General features: G+C 42.8%; 1 protein-coding gene across 1 annotated transcript in view; it reads left to right on the forward strand.

The window, feature by feature from the left end:
* LOC116974287 (PC3-like endoprotease variant B) overlaps positions 1–24,151 on the forward strand; it is a 699,630-nt gene that overhangs the window by 276,985 nt on the left and 398,494 nt on the right. The window contains exon 5 of the mRNA XM_033022605.1: positions 7,715–7,823. Coding sequence (XP_032878496.1) covers positions 7,715–7,823 — 109 coding nt within the window. The remainder of the gene's footprint in view (positions 1–7,714; positions 7,824–24,151) is intronic.

Here is a 24,151-nt window from a genome sequence, read left to right on the forward strand (position 1 = left end):
GGGAAGGGAGGGGCAGAAATGCAGGAGCTACTTAAAATTTGACAGATCAACGTTCAGACTGCTGGTAAACACAAAATGCTGGAGTAACTCAGCGGGACAGGCAGCATCTCTGGACATTGACCACAATTGTCATACTGGGGACCATCTGGGATCTTGCCTGCGTTGACCTGACTGGTGATGTCCAGTGCCAGAGAACCGGGGCAGCACGATACCTCCTCTGACAACTATATTCTCGTCATTCTGACCAGTTCATTCCAAGCTGTGCAGTGACTGCTGGTTGCAGTTATTGATCATGTCTACTTCAAGGATTGCAGGTGTGAAATTGGTCATTTCAGGTTAGATTCTGCTAAAGTATAAGTCTCCTGAAATTGCTCACTGTTACCGTGTTCTAAATCAAAGATTGGCAGTATTAATGATGCTTAAATGAACAAACCTTTTAATAAAGTGTGCAGGTGAGAGTCTTGTACAAATGGCAGTGGGACAAAATAACACCATTTAGCATTCTGGTGCAATTATAATTCATGTTTGCATTCTCATGAAGCTGCCGTCTTGTGGCTGTGATTTGTCATGTTACTCCATTTTCAGTGTAAATCTTTTTGTAGGGAAATTACTGATGAAGTGATAATCTCTGAGGCGATGGGATATTCTGGGAAGGGTATGAAAGCTTATTAATGCTTCAATGCTTAGAAAGTAGATCTTATCTGAAGGAGCATCGAAAGGAAACATTCTCCCTCGCCATAAACTAGTTCCTCGGCCCTGCTTTGAACTGGATCTAAGATATTCATTTTTACATTCTGTAAAATTTACTGCCTGCATTGTTCAACACTGTGAGCTGAATTCATAGCAGCTTGACTTAGAGTCATAGTGTCATAGAGTGGGACAGTGTGCAAACAGGCCTTTAGGCCCAACTTGCCCACACCGGCCAACATGTCCGAGCTACACTAGTCCCACCTGCCTGCACTTGGTCCATATCCCTCCAAACCTGTCCTATCCATGTACCTGTCCAACTGTTCCTTAAAGATTGGGATAGTCCCAGCCTCAACTACCTCATCTGGCAGCTCGTTCCATACCCTTTGAGTGAAAAAGTAATCCCTCAAATTCCTATTAAATATTTTACCCTTCATCTTGAACCTATGTCCTCTGGTCCTTGATTCACCTACTCTGGGCAAGAGGTTCTGTGCATCTACCTGATCTATTCATCTCATGGTGATCATCCTCACATAATTGATATTATTTCTAGCCAATTGCATATAATTGTTAAGTTGGGCCAAGTCAAGTATTTATTGTCATTTGGAGTCATAGTCATACAGCGTGGAAACAGGCCCTTCAGCCCAACTAGCCCACCTCAGCCAACATTGTCCCCTCTACACTGTTTAGTTTAGTTTATTGTCGTGTGTACCGAGGTACAGTGAAAAGCTTTAGTTGCGTGCTAACTTGTCAAGCGATAAGACAATACATGATTACAACCGAGCCACCTACAGTGTAGTAGAGGTTTAAAAGAGTGGAGCGACTGTTATAAGTGTTTGCAGATCCACGTCTGAGACCAGCGTGCAAAAAGTCATCTGACTTGGGCCCCACCGGCCCCTGTTTACCATATACACGGTGAGGTACAGGTACAATGAACATTTTAGCAGCAGCATCATAGACACATAGACTCAGCTTGTATTTAGCTATTATAATAGAATGGCATAATAATTGTGTGGCATGTCTCAGGATTTATTCCAAAACCTCATACTGTAGATCACATAGTGCTTTTAAATCGGCATCCAATTCCTCAAATAGCTCTATTCCTATATGCATTTAATCATCATTTCATCCAAGATGTGATTCCACTTTTAACACCTCCAACAAAATTATTCAATGTATAGATACATTTATTACTCTCACACTTTTGTGGTGAAGAAAGTTTTGAAAGTAAATTGAAAATCTCTTGTTAATTAACTCACAAGTAAAACACAAAGTGCTGGAGTAACTCAGCGGGTCAGGCAGCATCTGTGGAGGGAATGGATAGATGGTGTTTATGGTCGGGACACTTCTTCAGACTACATCCTATCCATTCTCTCCTGCTTCCTGACCAACTGAGTTCCTCCAGCACTGTGTTTTACTCACAATTCCAGCATCTGCTGTTCCTAGTATCTCTCTCTATGATCATAATGTGCACTTGGATCAATTGTATATAGTACAAGAATACCACAAACTCATTAGTATGAACAGAGTGACCAGTCACAGCTGACTGTATGCTTATTATTTTAGCATGGCTCCAAAATGCAAGATTCAGAGAGCGACTAGCATCAGCTCAATTTAGCTAGCGCTATTTAAACACAGAAAGATAGGTTATGGCTGGAGGTGGTGGTGGAAGTCATTCTACAGAACTTGGCAGCTGTCAAGTCTACAGATGAGAAGACATGGCAGCAGCAACGTTGAAATCCAAAGGCATCTATAAACCTTTCATGAGAGTTGAGCTTTAATAAATGTTCCAAATAACAAACTATCACCATTAACACCAGTATTACAAATATAGTTTATGCCGAGTTCTTTGAATTTGAGGATAGTGTTTCAAAAGCCAATCTATGTTGACTTCTTTAAAAAAGAGCAATTTTTAAACAAAGGATCTAAAGGTCACTATTTTATGAGGATGTTGTTAGGACTCGAGCGCCTGAGCTACAGGGAAAGGTTGAGCAGGCTACGATTTTATTCCTTGGAGTATAGGAGGATGAGGGGTGATCTTATGGAGGTGTACAAAATCATGAGAGGCATAGATCAGATAAACACAGAGTTTTTTGCCTAGAGTAGGGGAATCAAGAACCAGTGGACTGGTTCTTTATAGGTTTAAGGTGAGGGGGGAAAGATTTAATGGGAATCTGAGGGGTAACCTTTTTATACAAAGGTTGGAGGGTGTATGGAACAAGATGCCGGAGGAGGTTGCTGAGACAAGCAATATCACAAAGTTTAAGAATAATTTAAACAGGTACATGGATAGAATATGTTTATAGACATACGTAGGATAGGGATATGGACCAAACTCAGGCTGGTGGTACTAGTCTAGATGGGGCATGTTGGTCGATGTGGGCTTAGGCCAAAGGGCCTGTTTCCACGCTCTATGACTATGACTAAAGAAAAGTCACGCTCTATAGTTGCAAACACATTCTCCTGTGATTTTTGCTTCTGGTGTGGAAGGATGTCAGGTGTTACATCAGACTAATTTGTGGAAATGGGAATTGTGAAAATCCATTCCCACAGTATTGAAGATGTGTAGATGAAGAGGTGTCTTACAGGTTCACATGGGATTCACGAACTTCTCCTGTGACAGGTGCATGCAATTCTCCCCTATACAAAAGCCTTGGTTAAGCATCTGGCTTGACAAACTCTGGCAGGGTCTGTCGAGATCACATTTATATACACTTAAGGATCAAATGCCATGTGCTTTACTTTTTTTTGTTGCACGCTTCATCATTTTGTTACATTTTTTAAGAGGAATAATCTGGTACACTAAATAAAAGCAGATGTTATCAGCCTGTAAATGTCTTTATTATAATCCTTTTAATATAATTAAAATGAACATAATAAAGACATATTACTGTTAAAGCAATCCTTAATGGTCGCCTGGTAATGCAGTAATTTGATGCATCAACACACCAAACCACAGAATGGTAGGTCGTGAGCTCTCTTGGGATGTCTTAGTGATGTTCTGTCTCAGCTGGAGCAAAATACATTCTAATTGTTGCACTCTGAGGACAATTCATTGGATTGCGATTGCGTTTTGTTCTAATCAGTGGACACAAGCTCATCTTGTAGAAGTTGAAACATGTTGCTGTTTTATCTAAAGTTTTCAATTTTTCATGGGGTCTTATCTGGTCTTCCATTATATCTTCTGGGCAGCACAGTGGTGCAGCAGTAGAGTTGCTGCTTTACAGTGCCAGAGTCCTGGGCTTGATCCTGTCGAATGAGTTCTGCCTTTAAGGAGTTTGTACGTTCTCCCTGTGACCGCGTGGGTTTTCTCCATGTGAGTGCCCTGGTTTCCTCCCACAATCCAAAGACGTACAGGTTTGTAGGGCAATTGACTTCTGTAAGTTGTAATTTGTTCCTAGTGTGTAGGATAGTGCTAGTGTACCGCGGTGATGATCGCTGGCTGGCACAGACTCATTGGGCCAAAGAACCAGTTTTCTTGCTGTATCTCTGAAAACTAAACTAAAGTCTAAAGTTAAACTCCAGCGAGACTCATGTAACCTCCATAGAGAGAATGTAAATAGCTACTTAGTCCATTTCTCTTAATGGTCACCACCTCAGTACTATGAAAGCCATCACAAAAGACAAGGCAAAGATATTTCAAACCTTATTTTTCTAACTCTTTTAACAATATGAGGCCATTCATCCCATTGAGTCTAGGCTTGCTATAAAACCTTTTCACCTGTCTCATTTCCCCATTTACTTCCCCACATTGTCTTCTGTCTCACATGTCCATCCACTACTGTTTTCACGAGTCAGATCGTCTAGGACCAGAGGCTATAACATCAGCACAAAAGGACACACCTTTAGAAATGAGAGGAGGAGGAATTTCTTTCGTCAGAGGGTGGTGAAACTGTGGAATTCATTGCCACAGAAGGCTGGGGAAGCCAAGTCAATGGATATTTGAAGGTGAAGATTGACAGATTCTTAATTTGTATGGGTGTCAGGGGTTAAGGGAAGAAGGCAAGAGAATGGGGTTGAGAGGGAAAGATACAGGGCCCTCCATAATGTTTGGGACAAATATCCATCTTTTATTTATTTGTCTCTGCACTCCACAATTTGAGATGTGGTTAAAGTGAACATTGTCAGATTTTAATAAAGGCCATTTTTATACATTTTGGTTTCACCATGTAGAAATTACAGCAGTGTTTATAACTAGCCCCCCCATTTCAGGGCACCATAATGTTTGGGACACAGCAATGTCATGCAAATGAAATTAGTCACGCTTAGTATTTTGTTGCATATCCTTTGCATGCAATGACTGCTTGAAGTCTGTGATTCATGGACATCACCAGTTGCTGGGTGTCTTCTCTGGTGATGCTCTGCCAGGCCGGTATTGTAGCCATCTTTAGCTTATGCTTGTTTTGATGGCTAGTCCCCTTCAGTTTTCTCTACAGCATATAAAAGGCATGCTCAATTGGGTTCCGATTGGGTGATTGACTTGGTCACTCAAGAATTGACCATTTTTTAGCTTTACAAAAACTCCTTTGTTGCTTTAGCAGTATGTTTGGGATCAATGTCTTGCCATAGAATGAACCACCGGCCAATGTGTTTTGAGGCATTTGTTTGAACTTGAGCAGATAGGATGTGTCCATACACTTCAGAATTCATTATGTTACTACCATCAGCAGTTGTATCATCAATGAAGATAAGTGAGCCAGTACCTTCAGCAGCCATACATGCCCAGGCCATAACACCCCCAACACCATGTTTCACAGATGAGGTGGTATGCTTTGGATCATGGGCAGTTCCTTCTCTCCTCCATACTTTGCTCTTGCCATCACTCTGATATTTGTTAATCTTCATCTCATCTGCCCACAAGGCCTTTTTCCAGAACTGTGGTTGCTCTTTTAAGTACTTGTTGGCAAACTGTAACCTGGCCATCCTATTTTTGCGGCTAACCTGTGGTTTGCATCTTGCATTGTAGCCTCTGTATTTTTGTTCATGAAGTCTTCTGCAGACAGCGGTCATTGACAAATCCACACCTGTCTACTGAAGAATATTTCTAATCTGTCTGACAGGTGTTTGGGGATTTTTCTTTATTATAGAGAGAATTCAGCTGTGGTGGTCTTCCTTGGCCTGCCAGTCCCTTTGCAATTAGTAAGCTCACCAGTGCTCTCTTTCTTCTTAACGGTGTTCCAAACAGTTGATTTTGGTAAGCCTAAGGTGTGGCTGATGTCTCTAACAGCTTTATTCTTGTTTCTCAGTGTCATAATGGCTTATTTGACTTTCATTGGCATGACTTTAGTCCACATGTTGATAAACAGCAATAAGAGTTTCCAAAGGTGATGGAAAGACTGGAGGAAAGACTAGGTACTGAGAGCTCTCTTATACCTGCATTAAGGAGGTAATTAAACACACCTGGGCAATCACAAACACCTGTGAAGCCACATGTCCCAAACATTATGGTGCCCTGAAATGGAGGGACTATGTATAAACAAAACTGTAATTTCGACATGGTGAAACCAAAATGTATAAAAATGTCCTTTAATACAATCTGACAATGTGCACTTTAACCACGTGTGATTTTTTTCTATTACAAATCTGAAATTATGGAGTACAGAGACAAATAAATAAATGATGGGTCTTTGTCCCAACTACTATGGAGAGCACTGTATTTGAACACTGTAGATCAGTGATGATTGAATGGCGGGATTGACTTGATGGGCCGAATGTCCTAATTCTGCTCATATAACATATGAGCTTATAAACCTACATTATGGGTAATTGATAGTAGCCAAGTAACCTATAAACATGTCTTTTGGATGAGGGAGGAAACCAGGACTCCTGTGGACCTCCTTGTAGTCACAGTGAGAATGTGGAATAACTCAAAGGATGATATTTTACCAAGATCCAGTACTTCCAGCATGTGGACCAAACTTTAGATATTTTCTCTTTTTTTATGGAAACGACAGCAAAATATGGCAACTGTGCATTTGTAGTTTGTGCAAAATAATTTCACTCTGCTGTGCATAGTGACAATAAAGAACCACTGTTCCATTGAACTACCTACGAGAATTTATACGACCTGTCAAATTGCCTTCCATAGGAGTTTTATTTCCATTTTTCTGAAATTATTTAAATGTTAAAAGTGTTCTAGTCGCAATGCAAAATATGATGATTAGTTGTAAAATGAGAGAATTATTTTGCTGGGGTGCATCTTTTTCAGTCTCCAACTGGAGTTTCCAGACATAGGAAATAACATAGTCACCCATCGCAACAGTCTCAATCTGGGTTTACATCAAGGGGATTGCAATGCAATAAGATAATGTGCTCAGTCAGTTCATATCATCCGTAACTCATGTAGGTCCAGGTGTGCTGCCAGTATTTACCACCACCACACCCCAGATCTCACTATTGACTTGTTTTGTACATGGGTTTAAAATCAAGCCCAGCACCACATTGGCACTTTATTATCCTGATTTGCTGCAGGATTCTTTCAATGAATCTTTTAAAAATCCACTTAATATCCATATGTGTACTCCGTATTAAACATCATAATTTATTCGATTGATATAAAACTACTTTGTTGATTGCACTGTCATTTTAATATTTTTTGTGAAGTTATTAATTTGTCCTGCTGTTTCCTCTGAGAGAAACTTTTTTTTCTGCAGCCATCTTTCATGTAACATTTTTTCTTATTTACTGCGCTGCATGATACAAAATCTCTGATTGTTGTTTTGTGATGCATTTGGTAACTCGGATAGGGAATACAAGATTGTATTTGTTTTGCAAAAACCCGGTGTAATATTACATTAATCCTGGCAATACACAAGCAGAATATTAGATTAAATGTATTTGATGGCAAGCTGGGTGCCATTCCCTTACTTAAGATTCATATCAAGTGCTTTGAGATCTGATTGCCTCAGGGAGATTTTTGTTTTGTTCAAAGGAACCATGTTTGCAGTTCTTGGCATCTCCTTTCAGACTTTCTGGGCTCTGGCACTGCACAGCATCTGTAGAACTCAGTTATTATTTTTCTTTGCAGTTTAACACTGGCCAGACCAATGGACCAAAGGGATTTGACATTAATGTGATGCCAGCTTGGAAGAAAAATATAACTGGCTCTGGAGTAGTTGTGGCAATCATAGACGATGGTGAGTAGTCTCCTTTTATAAAGTGCAGCCACTTGGATCAAAAAAGAACACATTATTTTTTCCAAACAAAGTGCTTAATGCCGAGTTATGGATTAAACTAAGATGATGTGAATTAACCGTCATTAGAATGCATTATTGGTAATAGATATTTTGTGTTGTTCTCAATGGTAAAACATAACAATTCCATACTGTATGTGACAATGAGAATGTTTCATGCACATTCACATAAAGATATCATAATATTCACATAAATATATCATAACATTCGACCCAATGTTAGGTTTTCAGTTTTAGGTTTATTATTGTCATATGTGTCAAGAGTCAAGTCAAGAGTGTTTTATTGTCATTTGTCCCGAAACATAACAATTAAAATAGTAAGATTAAACGAGAACTTACCAGTTTGAAGTTTGATCTGTATTTTATGAGGAGTTACGATGAGGGATTACGTGAAGAACCCGTCCAGCACGCATGCACGACATACTTCAAAGCAGCGATGTGGAACCACAGGAAACACAATAATTGAAATAAACATAGTAAAGAAAAGGAGAACTAAGATACCAATTGATCTCTATAATTGAGGGTGGGAGCAGAGGGCACGTAATCCCTCATCGTAACTCCTCATAAAATACAGATCAAACTTCGAATTGGTAAGTTCTCGTTTAATCTTACTATTTTACTTCGGAGTCACGTGAGTGACTATGTGAAGATTTTAAAGCTCTGTGATTTCAAACCGTGTAACAGTTCATACTTCACTTGCTGCCGAAGTCATTCAAGGGAGGAAGTATGTTATCGTAATCAACCATGAATCTGTTTGTAAAACAATAATGGTATTCATTAAACAATAACAAAAAGAAAATAATGCTCCCCCGGGCTTAAATTATATATTTGCAGATTCTAAAACTCTTTCTGCAAATAAAACAGGTTCGGCTAATGGCTTATCGTAGAACGTTTGGAATGTTTTCTCCATGGACCACCCCGCTGTAGCCAGGATGTGGTCCAATGGCACGTCCATCCTTTTAGCCACCGATGTGGATGCTGCCCCGGTGGAGTGAGATGTATATACGTCAGTATCTACTCCAGCAGCTCCCAGTACCTGCTTGAGCCATCTGGAGATGGTTTGGCTCGACATCCGACCATGAGGTTTCTTGTAGCTGACCCATAGGGCTTTTTCTCTCCCTCGGGAATCTCTTGTTGTGTTGATGTAAACGAGTAAATGAGTCATGCCACATAACCGTGGGTCAGGTGGGTACGCCCGGAAATCCATAACTAGGCCTGAAGTTCCTGGCCTGCTCTGCTTTACCAGCTCCTGAATAGTGAATGTGATATGGTCTGGTGTTATAACCATGTTGTCCAGTCGAAATAAGTGGAGGGACTGGACCCTTTGTGCTGAGATTAGGGCCATCAGCATGACCGTTTTCAGGGTTAGCTGTTCCAAGGTGAGAGACCTGGCTGGTGACCATCCCCTTAGGTATGTCAGGGCAACACTGACATCCCAGATTTTGGTGTACCTAGGTCTTGGGAGGTTGGAGTTGAATATCCCTCTCATTAGTTTGATTACCAGTGGGGGAGATCCCATGGCCTGTTGTCCTGGTGCCTGATTTAAGTAGGCTGACAGAGCACTTCTGGTGCTATTGATAGCGCAATAGCTCAGTCCTTCATTATGGTGAGGCCGGCCAGGAACTCCAGTACATTAGTTACGGTTGTAGATGAATATATGTCATTAAGCAGTATTTATCCCACTTCCTTATGCTTGATAGGTATTGTTTCCTGGTGGAAATACGGTGGGACGCTGTCATTGTGTTGATGGTCCTGTTAGATAATCCCAGGCCCAGCAATGGTCTTTTCAGAATCTTCAACCCAGTAGGTTGATTCTGTCATGGCATGGATGACTTATGCCTGACACCGGGTGAGTCAATAGGTCTGGGCTACTGGGAATGGTCATTGGAGTTTCGATGACCATGTCGAGGACAACTGGGAACCATGGCTGTGTAGGCCAGTCGGGTACTATCAAAATACCTGAAGCAGAGTCCATCTGTATTTTGCGTAGTACCCGACTGATGAGGCAGAAGGGGGGGAAAGGCATAAAATAAATAGTTCCCCCAGTCCAACGCGAATGCATCTATCGCTGCTGCCTCAGGGTCTGGTTCCCAAGCGACATACATTGGTACCTGGCGATTTAGTCTGGATGCAAAGAGATCGATATCTGGTGTGCCATATTGCTTTGTAATTTTAGCAAATGCTTTAGGATTTAACATCCATTCGGTGTTATCATTGAATTTGCGTCACCTGGTGTCTGCCACTGTATTTAGCTTACCTGGTAGGTAAGTTGCTGATAGCCAAATATGTCTATCGACACACCATTGCCAGATTATGTTGACCAAATTGTCACATGATATCGATTTTATTCCGCCCATATAGTTAATATAGGCCACCACCGTGGTATTATCAATCTGTAAACGAACATGCAAGTGGTGCATATTCATAGAATATGCTTTTAAACCATAAAACGCACCCAACATTTCCAAATAATTTATGCCCAGTGTCTGTAGTCAAGATGATTCTAGGTTAGTCCATCTACCACCTGTGCTGGATATGGTATTAGTAGCTCCCCAGCCTTGAGCACTGGCATCTGTTTGTATAGTTAACGTTGGGTTATTGATGATGATAGGGCTGGAACTATGCCAAATGTTCTCTATCCACCATTGTAACTCTGATATTGCTTCAATGGGTAATTTCATGGTTCGGTCAAAGTGACCTGCATGTCATTTTAACGCCAGGTTTTGATAGTGCAAAGGTCCAAATTGTGTAGCTGGAAATGCTGCTACTATTTTGCCAATTACTCTTGCCACTTGTCGGATGGTTGGTCGATCCCTAACCATTAAATTGTTACACGTCTGTGCCAATTCTGCTGCTTTATCTTTTGGCAACGTTACAGACATGTGGACTGAGTTAATTGTGAATCCCAGATAGTCCATAGTTGTGGATAGCGTCAACTATAGATTTATCTGGATGTAAGACAAATCCCAAGGTTTCAAACAATTGTTTGGTAGCTAACACAGCTGATTTAGGCAATTCCATGGTTTTGCCTACTATTAAGATATCATGCCATGACAATATGTCTCTGTTTTCTTAATATTGCCAAGGCTGATTTTAATATCTTGGTAAATAGTCTTGGGGCTGATGTTTAGCCATTAGGCAACACTTTAAACTGCCATTGTTGCCCCATCCAGGTAAATTTCAGGTATCTGCGATGATCCTTTTGAATGGGTACTGATTAGTAGGCATCTTTTAAATCGATGCTTGCCATAAAGTGTCCTTTGGAAATCAGTTGTTTGGCAGTTACAAATGTTTCCATTTTGAAATGTATACACTTAACAAAGGTATTTAGTGAGGTTAAGTCAATGATGATGCGACATCCACCATCTTTTTTGTTTTTGGTAAATATATTTGAGACAAATTCCAAAGGTTCATGTTTGGATTTCTCAGTGATACCCTTTGTAAGTAACCTTACCAGTTCTGCTTGACCCTCTAGTTTTTCTTTGACTGAGAGGGTAAAGACCCTTTGGGGTGCATGCTGAACTGGTGGCATATTTTCTTGAATGAATTCTATTTTGTATCCACGAATACTTTTAAGTATATAACTATCATTCGTGATAGTCCTCCATGCTTCCATGAACAGGTGTAATCTCCCCCCTGTTTGTACAGTTCCCCAACTTTTTATATGCTGGTAGGAACCAGACCCACCTACCTCCATAGTTATGGGTGTGTTCCTTTCTTCTGTTTCTTCATCTGTCGTTGTACTGCTGGATGTACTGCTGGGTGGGGGTGGCGCATTTTCCATGGGGTCCGCTTTGGGCCCTGGCCTAAAAAAGGCTTTTGGGGATGGTATGCGGACCCCGAGCTTTCACCAGTACCATGAGGTTGACGTCGACTGGTGGACGCGGTGGGGTACTGTCGTCTGGGTTGTGTGGGTCTGCTCGTTCCGGGGCCTGCCCTCATGAGGCCGAATGCTTTTGACTCTTCCTCTAGATCTTTTACTTGTTTGGACAACTCCTTACCAAATAGCAGGATCTGTGGCTCTGAGGCCGGTGTTTTGCACAGTCCTGCAAATTTGGGATTGAGGGCAGGTCTTATTACCTCCTTGCGGAGGTTGTTGATTTCATATTGGGTATTACACAGCAGAGCCAGGGTGTCTTGCTGGTTGGTGGTCATGTCCACCCCGTCCACGGAACGAGCATAGGATGATATGGCTGATGTCAGGAGCTTAAGGATGCGCTGCAATTTTAGTTCCTGGTTTCGGATACCCTGCCCAACGTACCCCCAGATTTGGCTGTTGACGGCAGGTACGTTGAGCGAAATGCAGTTCTCCGGAGGCGAGTAGAGTTCTAGTGCCTCATTGACTACCTGTTCTTGTAGGGGTTTGAAGGACAGGTAGTCAATGCTGGCCGCCAGTTTTGGCTGCAACGGCCGCCCCGCTCGTGGTGTAGCCACGTGGCGGTTTACCACACCCAGCAGCTCTTCCTGATCCTGTACCCCGTGCGTATTCCTGACAGTGACCCCTGTTCCTGACCAGCCCAGTCCTGGTCGCCAACGCTGCCCTCGGCTGAGGGAGAAGCGATGGCCAGTGCATTGTAGGGCACTGGTGCGGGAGTGCCTGAACTCCCTTGGCGAGACTGCTCCAGCTCCCAAAGCAAGTCTCGCTGGAGCATTTGCTCCATGAGCCTTTCCAGGCGGCTCAGGCGGCTGCCTCTGCCGCTCTCAGGCGGCGAGTCTTCCTCGTCGGAGTTATCAGAGATTACCGGCCGGTCTGATTTTCATTTTGATTTACCTCCTGTCCGCTGCTGTTGGTCAGGCTGCGCTAGCGGTACTGGGCTCGGCTCGGTATCAATGATTGTGGACCGCAGCATGTGCAGTCCAGGTGCCGCCACTCACCCCCCACTGATGGAACGCTCCTGTTCTGTTGGAGTCGAACGGGGGGGCGGTCTTTTTTCCTTGTTTTGCTTTGCTCATTTTCCTAGAGTACACAAAGCAGAACAAAGTTTTTGTAAATTACGACCTCAGAGTAAGTACTTACCTGACTATCCGCCTTTTTAAGCTTGTAGCGGGAGCGCCTGTACTCCCGTTCGTCGCTGTTGCACTGCGTGAACGCTCATGTCGCGCATGCGTGCTGGACGGGTTCTTCACGTAGTTACTCACGTGACTCCGAAGTAAAATCTTACTTGTAGCAGCACAACAGAATATGTAAATATAGTGCTCTGTATACAATATAATAAATGAGAAAAAGTTTGAACCCGGGTCTCTGCCGCTGGAAGGCAGCAACTATACCCTGTGCCCCTTTTAAAAATATATTTATTATAGCTAATAGACACCTGTGAGATCTTTATATTCATCACTCCGGGCTGACTGAGAGAAGGAACTGCTTTCAACAGTCAATGGCAAATCCCATGTTCAAAACCTGGCAAATGAAAGGACCATTCTCTTTTATTTTTTCCGACCCTCTTGGAATCCAATGAACATGTTGCTGTGGAATTCCTCTAAGTTTGTGCACTTACAGTTAAGGGGCCTGTCCAACTTGACGATTTTTTTCGGCGACTGCCGGCATCATTGACTGATGTATCAGGTCACTGAAAAATTAGCGGCGTGACGCGGTGTGATGCGGCGTGACGCGGTGTGATGCGGCGGTGACGGGGAGTGATGACGTACGTTTTTTCAAGTGTCGCATCATTTTTTTTGTCGCCGCTGGATTTTGAAATGTACAAATGGTCACAGTTTAAGGATAAGGGGGAAGTCTTTTAGGACCGAGATGAGAAAATCATTTTTTACGCAGAGAGTGGTGAATCTGTGGAATTCTCTGCCACAGAAGGTAGTTGAGGCCAGTTCATTGGCTATATTTAAGAGGGAGTTAGATGTGGCCCTTGTGGCTAAAGGGGTCAGGGGGTATGGAGAGAAGGCAGGTACAGGGTACTGAGTTGGATGATCAGCCATGATCATATTGAATGGCGGTGCAGGCTCGAAGGGCCGAATGGCCTACTCCTGCACCTATTTTCTATGTTTCTATGGTCTATATTTCTATGTAAAATCTTTTGACGACACTGATATATCGCCGGCAGTCGCCGAAAAAAATGCCAAGTGGGACAGGCCCTTTAGTCCCAGCTACAAGCACAGTCCCAGCTGTGCACAATGCATGCACCACGGAAAAAGGACCTAAGGTCCTACATGTCCTTGCTGAGGATCAAGCTGCCATCTATCAACATTTGGTCTGTACTGTTTAGACCTATCAATTCAGATGTTTCTCTGGACACTTAAATGTCGTGAGAGTATCTGCCTCTATCATTCATACAGGCAATGCATTCCAGATTCTGAGCACCCTTCTGGTGACTGAATTCTTCCTCCAATCTCCTTACCTACACCAATGTCCTCCATTTTTAGTCAGCTAGTTTAGTTAGTTAATTTAGTTTATTGTCACGAGTACGGATGTACAGTGAAACACTTTTGTTACCAGGGATGCGTTTCTTTCTTTCTACCTTATCTAGTCCCCTCTTAATTGTGTATACCTTTTCAGATCTCATCACCACTTCAGTCTTCAGCACTACATGCAAAAAAGTATCTTCGCATCATTGTATCCTATCCAATGCAGGTATGTCCTTCTCTAAAGGATGTACCTTTAGAAAGAAGATGAGGTGGGAGTTATTTAGCCAGAGGATGGTGAATGTGGAATTCATTGCCACAGGCAGTTGTGGAGACCAAGTTATTGGGTATCTTAAAAACAGAGATTAACAGGTACTTGATTAGTAAGAGTGTCAACGGTTATAGAGAAAAGGCAGAAGATTGGGATTGAGAGGGAAAAAAAGATCAGCTGTGATTGAATGGCGGAGTAGACTTGATGGGTCAAATGGCCAAATTCTGTTCCTATAACGTATGAATTTATGAACAAAGCGAAAGTTTGGAAGCACTTAGCCGGGCACCCAACATCACTGGGATCAGTAAGAGGATAAATGCTGTAGATTGAGGATGCTTCATCATCTGAACTGGGAATATCAGAAGTCAAACATGTTTTAAGTTGCTGTCTGGGTAAAGCTGGGGAGAACAGAGGGAATGAACAGTCTAATATGTCAGCACGTATATTCCCTCTGCCGTAATGCAGTTTGAACTACTATGTGCTACTAGCATTCTCTGTTCTTATTCCAGGTTTCCAGCATCTGCAGTTTTTTGCTCCATTTTATAGAGGAACTGAGGCCAGTTCTTAGTTTAGTTTCGAAATACAGCGCAGAAACAGACCCTTTTGCCCACTGAGCAGGCGACCGATTTCGGAGGCCGCCATGGAAGCTCCATAGGAGTTCGGTTTCATTATTGCCGGCCAGATTTTAAGCCACCGTGGAACTCCATTAGGAGTTGGGGCTGCCGGCGTGGCTTGGGAGCTCGCTGCTAAAATTAGAAGCAGACGGTGTTTAAATATAGCTGCGGCTACATTTTGAATCGCTTCTAAGTTAACAGCGACCGGTGTTATCCGCGGCAAGGGCTGCCATAGCAGCTATAAATGTTTAAACATAGGAATGCTGCTGAAGCAGCATATGCTGGAATCAGCATATAGTGTGTGCTCTATTCGTAGGGGCATTTTGATATATTACACATAGTTCTTTAATTTAAGTCAAAATCTGAAGAACTGGTCAATGGGCCTATCCCACGAGCATGCGATCTGCGTGCGGCAAGCGCGACCAAACCAGAAGCGGGGGCCGCGAGGAGGTCGAGTGATCCCCGTACAGGGCCGGTCCCACCAGCATGCGCCTGCATGCGGCGAGCGCGACCAAACCAGAAGCGGGGGCTGCGCGGAGGTCGAGTGAGTGACATGAAGTTCGAGCGAAGTCCGCGCGTGTCGTGCTGCGTCAAGACGCTGCGTATGGCGTCAAGACGCTGCGTATGCCTGTCGAGGCGGTGCGTACGGCGTCGAGGCGGCTGCGGGCCGGCAGGCCGTTGCCGCGCGGAATTTATGAACACGATCAGTTTTTCGGAGCTCCGCGCGTTGTCGGGACCAGCTCCGCACAACTCCATACGGCTCCGGCGATCGAAGTGGGACCGGCCCCGCGAGGCCGTACGGCTCAAGTGACCAAGTTAGGTCGCGCTTGCCGCATGGAGTCGCATGCTCGTGGGACAGGCCCTTTAGGTAGTTAAAAATAGAGCTGGCAGTTTTTAATAGCGGGTGCTGTTCGGTCACGTTTGTGACTATCGCAGCAGATAGGACATTTATTATTATACACCATATGATGTAGAAACATTTTACTTGCCATTTCGACTCAAAATGGGACTCCACTGGAGCGGGTGGCTGTTCGGAGGAACTCCATTGAGGCTCCAGAAAAGAGCTCCTGGCTTGGGAAGCCTTTTTTCAGCTGTCTCGATTAGACACCCGTGGAGCTATACCTAGTGCAGGGGTGCGTCATGATAATTTCCGCTCAGTTGAAAGGACTGTTGGAGATCCTTCATAAAAGATTCCAACCATGGGGATCAATATAGCAGTCGAATCTTTGATCCAATGGGGCTATGCTTCTGCTTAAATCATATGAACTGTGACAACGCCTGGCAGGGTTGTAGTATTTCTCCCACTCTGTCTAGTTGCATTCTATTTCCTCCCTGAAATACTCCGTTGAGGCTCCAGAAGGGAGTAAGGACTCGGAGTCACTAGCAGATGCAATCTGTCTGGTAAGTATAATGATGATACCGACAGAGGACCGATCTGCACAGCTAGTCCCGGTTCGGCTCCTAGAGGCTCCTACAACCCCGAGTCGGGGCAAAGTCAAAGCCAAGTCTGTGGGACAAGTCCTGCAGGACGATTTGGGTCAATGGGATGCTGTCCCCACATCTATGCCAGATATGATTGGCCGTTTGTCTCAATTGGAACATCTGATGAATCAGATGGTGGCACGAGAAATGCTCCGTGTTAACGGAGGCATGTACAGGGAGTTTGAATCATACGCCTGAGGCAGCTCCTGGTTCAGAGTTGCAATATTCCTCCCACTCGGATGAAAGGAGTGGTGGAGATGGTGCCAAATAATATGCTCCATGTTACGGAGGCATGCACAGGCAGTTCAAGTCATACGCCTGAGGCAGCTCCAGGTTCAGGGTTGGAATATTCCTCCCACTCAGATGAAAGGAGTGGTGGAGATGGTACCAAATAATATGCCCCGTATTACGGAAGCATGCACAGGCAGTTCAAGTCATATGCCTGTAGCTATCCCTGGTTCAGGGCTGCAAGATTCCTCCCACTCGAAAGACTATCGGAGATGGTGTCACTAAATATGCTCCGTGTTACGGAAACATGCACAGGCAGTCCGAAGCATATGCATGTGGCAACGCCTGGTTCGGGGTGCACTATTTCTCCCACTCTAACAGAGTGTCAGAGATCAGTATGGAACTGACTCCGAACATGACTCCGAACATGACTATGTGCCTGAATCCCATGCTTTAATGCATGATGTACGAGAGTCGCATAAGGAAGAGCTGCCTGCTCTTGCCTCTAAATTTGCTGTTCCCTCAGGGACGGACAAGCCAGAGAGTGGTGAATCTGTGGAATTCTCTGCCACAGAAGGTAGTTGAGGCCAGTTCATTGGCTATATTTAAGAGGGAGTTAGATGTGGCCCTTGTGGCTAAAGGGATCAGGGGGTATGGAGAGAAAGCAGAGATGGGATACTGAGTTGGATGATCAGCCATGATCATATCGAATGGCGGTGCAGGCTCGAAGGGCCGAATGGCCTACTCCTGCACCTATTTTCTATGTTTCTATGTTTCTATGTAAGAGGAGTTGGCCAGCGGCATCAGCTATCTAACATCACACCAGCTGAAGAAATGACAAGCATGACAGACAGGGTCTGCAAATGGAACCTCGCTGAAGCTCCAACAAGCAAATCGACCCGGGATCAGAGACGCTGGCAGGTAAGGTCTCTTTATTAACCTCCGTAAAACTCCAAATGGAGCAGTCTGTCAGCCCAGGTTTGGGTTTACAGGCAGCATGGGCTGTCTAGTGTTTTTTCACTGTCTCTGGGATAGATCGGGTTGATGTAGAGACATTGGCAGGGGCCTTGCTTAGTAACCTCTGCAACTTCCAAGCAGGAGCAGTTTGGTTACCAGGTTGAGGGTAGACCATCATGGAACTGGCTGGCCATATGGGTCATATTGACCAGGGAAGCACTGCCTCGTCATCTGTGATTGAGGTTATCAGACTGCTCAGTTAAATGAAGTCGTTGAAGTCTTCCTCAACACATGGTTTAATTTCTCTTCAGTTAGTAGAGTTGCCGGTTCATTGGAATCATCATTGCCATCCTCTCTGGGATAGGTAATTACCAGCAGGAAGCTGGTCTGGCATTATAATATTTTTTTTTTATCTGACCTGCAGGTTCATGTTGTGAATCAACAATGTATTTATAATAATCCGTAGGTTCTCAATACCACTATTCCAAATTGAGTGGCGGGTCGAAGAGATTGTGTTGTGCATTCTGGCGACTCAGACAAGTCAAAGGACTGCGAGGCAATTCCTGATTCAGGCTTGCTTTATACTAATTTCCACTCTGTGGAAGAACGCTGAGTATTCGTGGTGACTCTTATAGTCAAGAGTTGACAGGGAACATCAAAGGGAGACTGTGTTTTCAGCTCGAGTCATAAGGTTCTGATTATATGTTATCAGCAAAATGTATGAATAACTAGATAATGCATCTTCCGTCCGTAAGGTCAATTAAGGAACGGGGGTTCCGAGTGGAATCAGTGACATCTCATCCGTGGATGAGTGGTCTGGCCAAGGACTAGAGGGGTATATTTTCTGATACTTCTCAAGATTACAGAAACATGGTGTAGGTCGAATCTGGTTAGCATTTGGCTAATCTGATCTAGTTACCCAGTTTAAGATGGATGATTGGCTTTCAGCAATTTAACTGATTCAGAGAATCGATCTTGAAGTTGCAAACTGTGCCATATCTATACACATGAGGCACAGATTATCTGGTGGTTTTGATAACAAAGCCAGTGGTGGAAGCCAATGCTGCCCTACTCAGACCTAAGGGCATTGTGGCATCAAGTTTTAGATAACTATGAAAAATGTTGCAGCTCATAAACTTGAGGGTTATCAATAGATACCTCTTGCGATATTAAGTATGAGGCAACATGAAATGTAATAATGCCAATAATGCCAATTTTGCCTATTCATTCAGGCCATGGTAAGGCGGCTGAAGCAACTCCTATTGTCTCGCTCACGAGTAATGGCTGGGGCAGCCTGTATTCTCAGGCAGCTAGCTCTGCAGGATTGTATGGGAAATTTGTGAACAAAATATGTGAGTTATATTTTAAACGAAAGTAACAGAGGTTTGTGTGGCGTTCAGTTTGAGCCTAGAGAAGCGTTTATGTGATAGCACAATTGACACCGCTTGTGCTGCTTTGTCATTCTCTATAGTACCATAAGTGGGACAATAAATGATTGGTTATTCACCCGCTGTTCACTAACGTTATGCAGGGTGTCTTTTATATGACCACACTAATAGCCTACACTCATTGTAGTGTGCGATGTATATCAGTAAATTAGTATGCAAATATTCTTCTACTATATTCCTAATGGGAGCAGTATTTTTTAAGATGATTATGCTTTCAGCAACTGATCTCAGCACAAAGAACACAGTCTTTACTCAATCTCTGGCTCAATCTGGGTCATAACTGACATTAGGGTAGCTTGTTATGGGAATGATCTCATAAGCAAAATGGGCGTGATTGCGTACATTTGAAGTTGACAGCATTCCCACCAGAGCAGAGATTGGGGGTGATGAAAGATAGTTTATTTATTGATATTCAATAGTCTCAAGATATTGCTGATGGCTCATTAGCAGCTAATAGAATGGATATTTTCCCATTCATCATACAGCAAGAGGCTTACATAGTGCGTGTTAATAAATTATAAAATTTGGTTGAATATGTCTGGATACTTGTAGATAGAATTCTGCACAGTGTAGCATGAGTTTTTGTCTAACTCAAAAGTCTATTGGGATCCAAGTTAGCATCATGGTATTAATAACCCATGTTGTTTCTACCATTAATGGTTTATCTGTTTAAGTGTTTCACACACAGATTGGGTTACTGCATGAAACCACAGAGCTTTGAAGTCTTCACGTATTCACTCACGTGACTTCGAAATAAAATAGAAAGATTAAACGAGAACTTACCGTTTGAAGTTTGATCTTTATTTTATGAGAAGTTGAAGTGAGGGAATACGTGCCCTCCACTCCCAACCCTACTTCTCATAAAGACCATTCGGTAGTTCTAAACTCGTTAATATTTCTATAGCTTAGGTCAGCAACTATTCTGTGGTTTCATACAGTTGCTCTAAAGTTTGACGCGCATATGGACTGGCGGGCTCTTCACGTATTCCCTCACTTCAACTTCTCATAAAATAAAGATCAAATTTCAAACGGTAAGTTCTCGTTTAATCTTTCTATGTTAAATGCCTGCTAAACTTCACAGCCCTGTATCTTGAGTTGTCTGGCTTCTTACAAGTGTCACCACTCCTTCACCCCCCCCCCCCCCCCTTCTCCCCCCCCCTGCCGCTCTTTTAAAGGACTTACCGTACACTGTGCCAGTCGTCTTTAACCTTCCTGTTCATCGTGGATATCACCTTGACTTTGCACCGTGTGAATTTCAGACAGTGCTCCCCCACTTTCCCTGGCCCCCGCCTTTGCGGTGTGTGTGTGTGTGTGTGTGTGTGTGTGTGTGTGTGTGTGTGTGTGTGTGTGTGTGTGTGTGTGTGTGTGTGTGTGTGTGTGTGTGTGTGTGTGTGTGTGTGTGTGTGTGTGTGTGTGTGTGTGTGTGTTCGCTCGTGTGTGTCTCTCTCTCTCTCTGATGGTCGTTCCAGCTCACGGCTTTTCAGGGGAGTGCCCCCGAGCTTGAAGGTCGCAGACAGTTTGCTGAAAAGTCGCGTAAGTGGGACAAGCCCTTCAGGCTATATGATCTGATTTGACACCATCCTGGCCCCACACATATAGTCTGTAGTTGTAATGTGCACTGCTCATTGTTTAGCAAAGTTTTTAGTTTAGTTTATTGTCACGTGTACACATGATTACAATCGTCCGCCAACAGTGTACAGATACAGGATTAAGGGGAAAATGTTTAGTGCAAGATATTGTCCAGTAAAATCCGAGTAAAGATGGTCCGAGAGTCTTCAATGAGGTAGATGGGAGGTCAGGACCGCTCTCTGTTGGGAGGATGGTTCAGTTGCCTGATAACAGCTGGGAAGAAACTGTCCCTGAATCTAGAGGTGTGCGTTTTCACACTTATGTACCTCTTGCCTGATGCGAGAGGGGAGAAAAGGGAGTGACCAGGAGCGACTGGCATAGCTATTGCACCAATAGAAGGATTGTAGAGGTTCAAAAAGGCAGCTCACCATTAACTTCTCAAGGGCAATTAGGGATGAAGACTAAATGCTGGCTGGGCCAATAACTCCTATAACTATTGTATTTTCCCATGAAGCTACATAAGGTCAGAAGTAATTGTATGAAACTTCACAAAGCTATAATACATTAATGATGTCCAGATGCCATTGGTTTGGACAGAAAGCATGAATGGACAAAATCTGCAAACAAATAATTAACTCCTGTAAGAATGGTTATTATTTAGGTCAGAATATGTAATTGGAAACAAGATAGTAAAGCAGGATAAACCAATCTTACTGAAAATGTTGACCAATTTAGGTAATGCTTTTTTGATAATTTATATTACTTTACATTTTAATACCTGTATGTAAACTTAACAAGTATATGATGAAAGCAAAACTTGTTTGTATAGTCAACATGTCAGGCGGCATCCATGAAGATTGGAACAGAGCAGGTAATTGGAGTTAATGACCTCTTGCTCTCTTTCCCACAACTGCGGTTTAAGACTTTTAATGTTTCCTGCTACTGGTGAAAGGACATTGACCTGAATTATAAGCTTGTGTACAAAATCATGAGAGGAATAAATTGGGTAAATGCACAGAGCATTTTTCCGAGAGTAGGGAAATCGAGAGCCAGAGGACTTAGGTTTAAGGTGAGGGGAGAAAGGTTTAACAGGAACCTGGGGGTAACTTTTTTATACAAAGGGTGGTAAGCATATGGAACAAGCTGCTGCAGGATATAGTTGAGTCTGGTACTATCATAGCATTTAAAATACATTTAGACAGGTACATGGATGGGATAGGTTTAGAAGATTATGGGACAAACGCGGGTAGGTGGGACTAGTGTAGATGGGGCGTGTCGGTTTGCGTGCGCAAGTTGGGTTGAAAGACCTGTTTCCACACTGTATGACTCTATGAGCGATGTTTCTCTCTCCATTCGTACTGCTTGACCCGTCGGATATTTTCAGTTCAGATATCTCCTTTTTTCGATGACAAAAATTCAGCATTGGCAGATTTTCTTTGCACTATAAGTAAGCACATATTTGGTTGGACTTTCTTGGTTTTGTTTTACTTTTGACTCCTTATTTTATTTTACAAAAGTTCTGGTTTATTGGCAGGAAGTATTTTCCAAACATTCAATGTTTCCCTAACTTATCTTCATAAACTTCAGACATGTGACTGGAATCTTTGTACTTCCACAAATGATAATATAAATCAAAGCAGAAGGTGTCATGTTCTTGTAATTACCTTTTTGGTCAGTGGAAAAAGAAACCAGATGGCCTTGGCATGTGGAATAAGCTTTTCATCTTCATTTTTTCTACAAATACATAAAATAAATGTAACATAAAAAAATGTTATTGCTCAGGTTCTCCAATGCGCTATGATGCGATCTGTTTTATATCGATTTACCGACAGTGAAAGAACAGTATAAGGAAGCCAAATTATCTTTAAAAACTGTGGGTGCATGGCTAGAATCGTGGACTGCTAAAAATAATTGAAATCTCAGATATTTAGTTCAGAGATACAGCGTACGAACAGGTCCTTCCACTCCTTGAGTCATAATGTTATCCTACTTTCACATCCTACACACTAGGGACAATTTCCAGCAGCCAATAAATCTACAAACCTGCACGTCTTTGAGATGTTGGAGGAAACTGGAGGCATTTGAAGAACACGGGGCGAACGTGCAAACTCCGTATAGACAGCACCCGTAGTCAGGATCGAACCTGGATCTCTGGCGCTGTGAGGCAGCAGCTCTACTGCTATGCCTTAATTATTACATATAATATAACACTAAATTATTCACTAAATGCGTTATTAGTGATGATAAGTAAGTAATGCAGTAACTTTTACGTTGTTTGACACTTTACCAACATTTTTTTATTGTGGTCTCTTTCACAGCCCCTACAAAACTCATAAGATGTGAATTTGTATTTGTTTAAGCAATGTAAAGGTGTTAACAGAGACACAGAAGTATCCATAAATATACAGATTCTTTACGATATTTATTAAATCCCCACAATGCAATATTGGTCATGAACATGTCAGTGTTGAATTATGTGCAGGAAGGAACTGCAGATGCTGGTTTAAACTGAACATAGACACTAAAAGCATCTCTGGAGAAAAAGGATGTGTGAAGTTTCAGGTCTTCAAATTGCCTGACCCGCTGAGTTACTCCATCACTTTGTGCCTATCTTCAGTGTTGAATTATTTGGTTGTAGTCACTAGGAACTGCAGATGCTGGTTTACAAAAAGAGACACAGTGCTGGAGTTTACACTGAAGAAGTGTCCCAACCCGAAATGTCACCTATCCATGTTCTCCAGAGACGCTGCCTGACCTGCTGAGTTACTCCAGTATTTTGTGTCTTTTTTTTTTTAATTTGCTGCTTTGTTTGAATAAAGTGACCTACCTGTTAAAAAGCTTCCAGTGAAAAGAAAGAAAGTTCACATTAATGATTTAATTAGCAGTATCGCACAGCTATTTTAACTCATTTATCTTATTTGCTATGGTTGTGCAATTGTAGTGGTCCTGTGCACAATAATGGGAATAATGAACAGATTTTTTTTTTGCGCTAAAAGCCAGATGTCTGGAGAGAGCTATTATTATAGACATGCAGCAGGAACTTTGAATTCAGATTTGGATGTTCGGATGACCGGTGAGGCAGCTGTCGGGGAGTGTTTCCGCCAACACTGGAAAAATATCTGCAGGCATTCAGTGGCCAGATGCCAGAGAATTAAATGCTGGCAAAGAAAGATCACAGTCTCCATCAGGGGCAATGAAGATAGCAAGTGTAACATAGCACAATTTTTTTTTAAGTCAGCACAGTGGAACAAACATACAGCAGCTGCTCAGAAAGGGTTCCCACAAAACTCCAAGGGCATCGGCAATCAAACCTGCACAGATATACCAAATTAAATCACAAACAAACATCAA

Source organism: Amblyraja radiata, chromosome 6, assembly GCF_010909765.2.
Source record: "Amblyraja radiata isolate CabotCenter1 chromosome 6, sAmbRad1.1.pri, whole genome shotgun sequence".
Classification (NCBI taxonomy): domain Eukaryota; kingdom Metazoa; phylum Chordata; class Chondrichthyes; order Rajiformes; family Rajidae; genus Amblyraja; species Amblyraja radiata.